General features: G+C 62.2%; 1 protein-coding gene across 1 annotated transcript in view; it reads right to left on the bottom strand.

The window, feature by feature from the left end:
- Window positions 1-6,323, bottom strand: part of TNRC18 (trinucleotide repeat containing 18) — an 85,880-nt gene that overhangs the window by 60,841 nt on the left and 18,716 nt on the right. The window contains exons 2-4 of the mRNA XM_007447081.1: window positions 3,706-3,861; window positions 989-1,128; window positions 1-545 (exon numbers count right to left, since the gene is read on the bottom strand). The exon at window positions 1-545 is cut by the window's left edge and continues 1,250 nt beyond it. Of these exons, the coding sequence (XP_007447143.1) occupies window positions 1-545; window positions 989-1,128; window positions 3,706-3,861 (841 nt within the window). The remainder of the gene's footprint in view (window positions 546-988; window positions 1,129-3,705; window positions 3,862-6,323) is intronic.

Below are 6,323 nucleotides of genomic sequence, written 5' to 3'. Positions count from 1 at the left end.
GCCTCTGCGCGCCGCATCCGTGCGCTCTCGTCCTGACGCGCAGTCTCCTTAGAGCCGCGGGCCGCCTCGGCCACCAGTGCGGGGAGCCCCGCGTCCCCCGCACCATTGCAGAGGCTCAGCGCCGGTGGTGGCAGCGGCGGCGGGTTCTTGCCCTTGGACTCGGTGGTGGCCGTGCCCGGTGCTCGCGGGGGCCCGGGCTCGGCCAGGAAGGGCGACAGGCGCTCCGGGAGGCGTGGGGGCCCGCGGTCCTGGCGGCCCTCCGCCCGCGCCTCTTGGGTCAGGTCCACCACGCCTCGGGGCCCCGCTGCCTCTTCGCGGGCCCGCGGGTCCTTCTTGCCCAACAGTGGGGGCGGCTCCCCGCCGCGGCCCATCCGGTCCTTGGCTGGACCTTCCCGAGAAGAGCCTTTGGTCGAGGCGCCCGACGAGTGGCCGCCTGGGGCCCTGGAGGAGGGCGCATGAGAGTGCAGGGCACCCGGAGCTCCAGGGGCGGGCAGGTAGAAGCCGTCTGCAGAGAAGAAAGAGCGCAGCCCGTGAGCGAGTGCCCCCTCTGCCGGGGGAGAGGGAAGGGAGGCCCCAAAGGGCGCGTGACGCCCGGACCCGGGAGCGCGAGGCGGGCAGGCCCGGCGTCCTGCAGGCCCCGCCCGGCTCTCCTAGACCCCAGGGCAAGGAGGAGGGCCATGCACAGCGATGCCCCAGGAGAGGGAAGGCTCCGGAAATGGATAAAACCAAGCTGAAACCCCGCCCTGGCCACCTACTAACCTTTCTGAGCCTCAGTTTTCTCATCTGTGAAAGGGGGAGAGGCCAGAATTAAGAGCTGCCCAGAGGGCCCAACAGGATTAGTTGAGGGCAGGACAGCTAGAAGCCTCCAGAAAGCCTGTGGGGGCCCTTGGGGGCTGGGGTCTTGGGAAACACAGCTGAGATGCTGCCTGGAGTACTGGGTAGTGGTCCCTCCCAACCTCATTCCGCAGCTCCCCCCAGTCTCCCCCACTCCTGCCCTCTGACCTTTCTGGGTATCGAAAATGCTGGGCTGGCCCAGCTGGCTGAGGAGGGGGCTCCCGCTGCTGGGGGGCTCCAGGTGGTTCAGGTGGAGGTAGGATGGGTACAGCCCGCTGGGCAGGTGGGAGAAGCCTGCAAGAGAGAAAAGAAGCCAGCTGGGACACCTCATGCCTCCCACCGGGAGCTTCCTTCTACCCTCTCTGCTTCTTGGAAATAACGTGTCTTGGCTGTCAGCCCCCTGGTGCTGGGAGCCCTGAGGTTTACCACCAGCTCCCACAGCAAGGATTGCCCCCTCCCAATCCTGGCACGCCAGTCCCTGGCAGCCCCCAGGGGCTAGGGTTCTCGAATCCCCCAGGAAGAGAATCAAATTGGACCCAGTGCAGGGCAATGAGGATGATGAAGATAGATGGCAGTTCTAATCACAGACCAAACCCTTTCAACTGCTTTGCCTTTGTTATTCTCATTTAAATTTCAAAGGAAAAAAACCTGTGAGGCAAATACTCTTAATATCCCCCATTTTACAGATGAGAAAACTGAGGCTCAGAGAGGCCCACTTGCCCGAGGTCCCCCAGCAGAGGAGCCTAGCTTTGAACTGAGGTCACCAGAACTCTTAACCTCAGCCCAACATGGACCCAGTTGAGTGGTTTACTGGCTTAACTTCTCTGCTGTGTGACGCCAAGCAGGTCTCTTGCCTTCTCTGAACTTCAGCCTACCCAGCATCTCCAGCTGCTGGGTCTCCCAGGCAGGTGCTTCTAGGAAAGAATTCCTCCTGCCAGGAGTCCTCCTAACCTCCCACAACCCCCTCCACCCCACCAGTGATGCCCCAGAACCAGGGCCTTACAGGGTGCGGAAGACAGGAAACGGAGGCCACAGAGAAAGAAACAAGAGGCCCAAGAGTACACAAGGAATGGAGGCCCAAGAGCCGTTCAGCAAGGCCCAGAAGGCCAGACAGGTGAGCAGGTGCTGGGGCAATGGAGGAGGATCCTGCCTCTCTCCTCCTGGGCGATGGGTGGGTCCTACAGGACCTCAGACCCACTGGTGATCCATCCCTGAGGGACTTGGGTCCCCCATGCCCCCCAGTCACTCCCTCTGAGGCCAGAGATGCAGGACCCGTCCCTGGCCACGCTGGGCGCACATCTTCACCCACAGCCCCACATGACAATTACATTAACAACAATCACAAAACGATAAGGAACACCTGATACACGTTATCTCACTTCATCACTGAAACAACACTCCTAGGTAGGCACTGGTTCCCACTGCTTTCTCATCTGTAAAATGGGCATAATACTCCCGACTCACGGCTTGTTCTGAGGATAAAGTGAGTTCAAGTATGCAGTTCTTTGTACATAGGACGAACACTGCATTGTTTGCTACCATTACTATTATTACCGGTATCTGCTGGCAAAGGAGAAAAGGGAGTCAGGCTGATGGCACACAGGCACCAGAGGCAGCCTCTGCCCTTCAGGCCCCTCGAGCACCCCCGCTCTGGGCTGGTGGAAATGGGAGGCTCAGATGGGACCCCGGACCAGAAGGACTGCCCACCATCCCAGACCTAGAGGCAGGATCGCCCCTCCGTGCGGGGCACACACAAGTCGGGACAAGGACGGAAGCACTGGGTGACAACTGGCACAGAGAAGGAAGTAGGGAGACAGTGGGCGGCGAAAGGCCCAGGAAAGCCTGAACCTGCAACAGGCGCCCGACCCGAGAGCACCCCAGGACACCCAGGAGGCAGCAGGAGCGAGCTAGCACCCAGCATCTAAAATCCACCAGAGCCCAAGGTGGAGGATGAACTCAGAGAGTCCCCCAGGCCCATTCCTTCACTGGCAGAGGGGAAACTGAGGCTCCACGGAGGCCCAGGATTTGCTCTGGGCTGGCAGGAAGCCAAGCCGGCAGACCTCCCCACATTTAGGGGTGTCACCGCAGAACAGCAACAAGAGAGCCCAATGGCACCTGGTCCCACTGCTCCCACAATGACGATCACTGACGAGCCGACTGTGCACTGAGGAGACAGCGGGCAGCAGAACAAACTAGACCCTGCCCTCAGAGCTCACTGGTGGGGAAAACAGGTATCTCGTGAAAAAACACACAGATGACTGTGTCATCACAAGTGGGAGGTGGAACCGGGGGGGGGGGGTCATAAAAGCATTATCCACAATAATCAAATGATGGAAGCAACCCAGTGTCCACTGATGGATGAATAGATAAGCAAAATGTGGTAAATACATACAATGGAATATTATTCAGTCTTAGAAGGGAAGGAAATTTTGACACATTCTACAACAGGTATGAACCTGGAGGACATTATGCTAAGTAAACCAGTTACAAAAAGACAAATAATTCCAATTATATGAGGTACCTAGATTACTCAAACTTAGAAACAGAAAGGAGAATGGTGGCTGCCAGGGGGGGGGGGGGGGGATGGGGGGGTGTTTGAGCCAAGCCCTGGAGGAGGAACAGGAGATGGCCAGTGAGCTGCGGTGCTGGGCTGCAAGTGGAGGGAGCAGCACGTGTAAAGGCCCTGGGACAGCGCCAAGAGGGAGCGCTGAGCATCTGAAGAACAGCAGGGAGGCTGGATGACCAGAGCTGGGCCCCACAGGCCACAGCATGGAGGAGTGACCGTGGAGACAGAGGGGAGGCGGCAGACTTGAGAAGTGCTGGGGACAGCGGCCCAGCGCCCTTGGCCCGCCCGCCTGGCTCGCTCCTTACCTTCGTGGGCATGGGCGGCCCACAGCTGCACCATGGGCAGGTTGCTGGGGGTGGGGGAGCGGAAGGAGAGGTCAGAGGGCAGGGGCACCGGGCTCCCATGGGATGCGGCCGAGGGCCCCATCCCGCTGGCCACAAAGCTGCCCAAGAAGGCCTCGCCTGCAGAAAGAAGGGGGGCTGTCAGGCAGCCACCAGGCCACCGCCGCCCAGCCCACCGCGCCGAGATCCCCACCTCTCCCTGCTTCTCGAAGCTGACACTGGCAGGGAGACCAAACAAACCTCCTCCGCCCAGCTCCACCCCAGCCCCTTGGGCTCAGGACCACCCTGGGTCAACCCAGCCAGACTCAGGGCTTGAGAAAACTGCCCAATGAGACCCCAGGTGCCTCCAGGGCACCCGACACTCTTGGCAGAAGGGCAGAAGGGCGTTACCATCCCCAGACCAGAGTGGGTATGGTTCTCCCCACCTGCACCCGAAAGCTGAGGCTCAGTGCGGGGCAGGGACCTCCGGAGGCCAGAGTGACGAGGTGGAAGCGGGCTCAGGTTCTGAGCTTCTGGACCAGCGAGGACACCAGAGAGCTGGAGAATGGCCTCCAAGGACCCCAAGGCAGCCCTGGACAGGCCCGGACCAACCCCTCAGCCAACCCTGTGCGGGAGGAACCATGTGCCCATTTAACGGATGAGGAAGCTGAGGCTCAGAGATGGGAAGTGCCTGATCCCACAGCCTGTGACCAGAGGCTCTGAATGCAGCCCAGCAGCCTGTCCCAGAACTACAGGGAATTAGCAAGTGAATAAAAGGAATGAATGAGAGCAGTGGACAAGGGAGGCCTGCCCCTTCAGAGAGCAGAGCTCCTCCTACTGGGGTCCCTCACATGGGGGCGTGGGGGCCGACTGATGCCAGGAAGGACAACCAGCTAGGGCCTGGGTGGAAGCCGCACCCACCCCTGCCACGCCCCATTTGGCCAGGCCCCCACCCGCAGGGGTGTGTCCTCCCTCCTGCCATCCAGGGGTGCTGCCCCTAAGCTCCACGTGCCCGTCCTTCAGGGCAAGACGCTGGCAGGCCCCCAGCTCACAGGCCGGGGGAGGCCTACGAGACCTGGGCAGGGGGGGCGGGGCTTCCCTTCCCTTCCCTGGCCTCTTGTTTGTCAGCAAAATGGGGATAATAATAACGCCTCCCTTGAGAATTGTAGTGAAGGAAGAAGCAGGCATTTAACAATAATAATAATAATAAACAGCAACAGCGCCCGTTCACTGAAAGGTACCAAGCGCCAGCTCTGGCCACCGAGGTAAGAGCTCCCCGCGTGCCCCGCAGGTAACCTCTCCGAGCCCCTGTGACGCAGGCACTGTTTGCAGCGGCCCAGAGTGAAGCAGCTGCAGGGGGTCACAGACAATGTGTGACTCGGGTGCCCAGAGGGCCCCAGCCCGGCCCTCAGGGGGCTCGCAGACGCCCACCCACACCCTCCGAGTCCCCACAGGCCTCCACGCAGGGCCTACAGACCCGCCCTCACCACCTCCCCGGGGGCACAGGAGGCCCAAACGTCCCCCCAGGCCCTTCAGGGCGCACGCAAGGGGCGGGCCTCCTCCCTGTCGCCCAGAGTGGGGCCGGCATCAGGCGGAGCAATGGGAGGACACCTGGCACCACGTGGCATCACCACCACCCCACATCCGGGCCCCCCCATCCCATCCCCACCAGCCCCCTCACCGGACTCCAGCGCCAAGCCCTCGGGACCCAGGGCCATGGTGGCCGGTCAGTCGGCCCATGCAGCCCCAGCCCAGGCAGCGGGGCCTCTGGGCCGCCAGGCCCCAGGCTTCCTCCTCTGCGGGCGGCGGGTGGCCGGCTCCGGAAGCGGCAGCCAGGGGTTTGCGCAAGGGCTTACATCAGCCGCGGGCTCTTCCTGCCCTGGGCCTGCCCCTGCCCGGGCTTGTGAAACCCGCCCAGCGGCACCCCAGGTCCGGATGCCGCCAACAGCTCCCGCCTGCCACGGGGCTCAACGGTGCCCGAACTCCCTCCCCCGGGCCCGACGGGCAGGCCCGGGCCCTCCGAGAGCTGCAGTGTGCAGCTCCGTTAAATGGGCATGCCAGCCCCCCTCACCGCCAGGCCCAGGACAGTGGCGTTTATTTGCACAGCTTCACTGTCCCCACCCCCTCCCCTAATGATGCTCCTGAAACAGCGGAGGGGCAGGGCTCAGATACATGAGATAAACCCCCGGTTGCTGGGACTCCCTTCCACCTGGCCCCTCCACTCATTCCCACCTCGGGGCCTTCCCTGGGCCTCAGAGAATCCCTCCGCCCAGGACGACGTGGAAATGTAGACCTGTGTCCCCCAGGAGCGGAGTCGGCCTCCCCCGAGGTGCCCAGGGCCTGGCACACAGCAGGCATCAACTCTTGGCCTAAGTGACTGCACTGTGTCTGATCCTCTCAGGGCAAAAGCAGATGGACACATGTTAGGATTAGGAGAGAAGGCAAGCACAGCTCCTGACACCTGAGGACGCATGTGCCACTCCCGCTGTCCTGCCTGGTCCCCCTAGGGTGGAAGACAAGCAGCTGACCCCCCGACCCCGCCCCACCGGCATCTCCGGACTGCTTCTGAGCTCCACACCCCCGCATCCCTCCCCCCCCCCCCC

Source organism: Lipotes vexillifer, unplaced genomic scaffold, assembly GCF_000442215.2.
Source record: "Lipotes vexillifer unplaced genomic scaffold, Lipotes_vexillifer_v1.1 scaffold625, whole genome shotgun sequence".
NCBI lineage: Eukaryota > Metazoa > Chordata > Mammalia > Artiodactyla > Lipotidae > Lipotes > Lipotes vexillifer.
The sequence above is the reverse complement of the archived record's forward strand: the minus strand, read 5'-3'. Positions and strand labels throughout refer to the sequence as shown.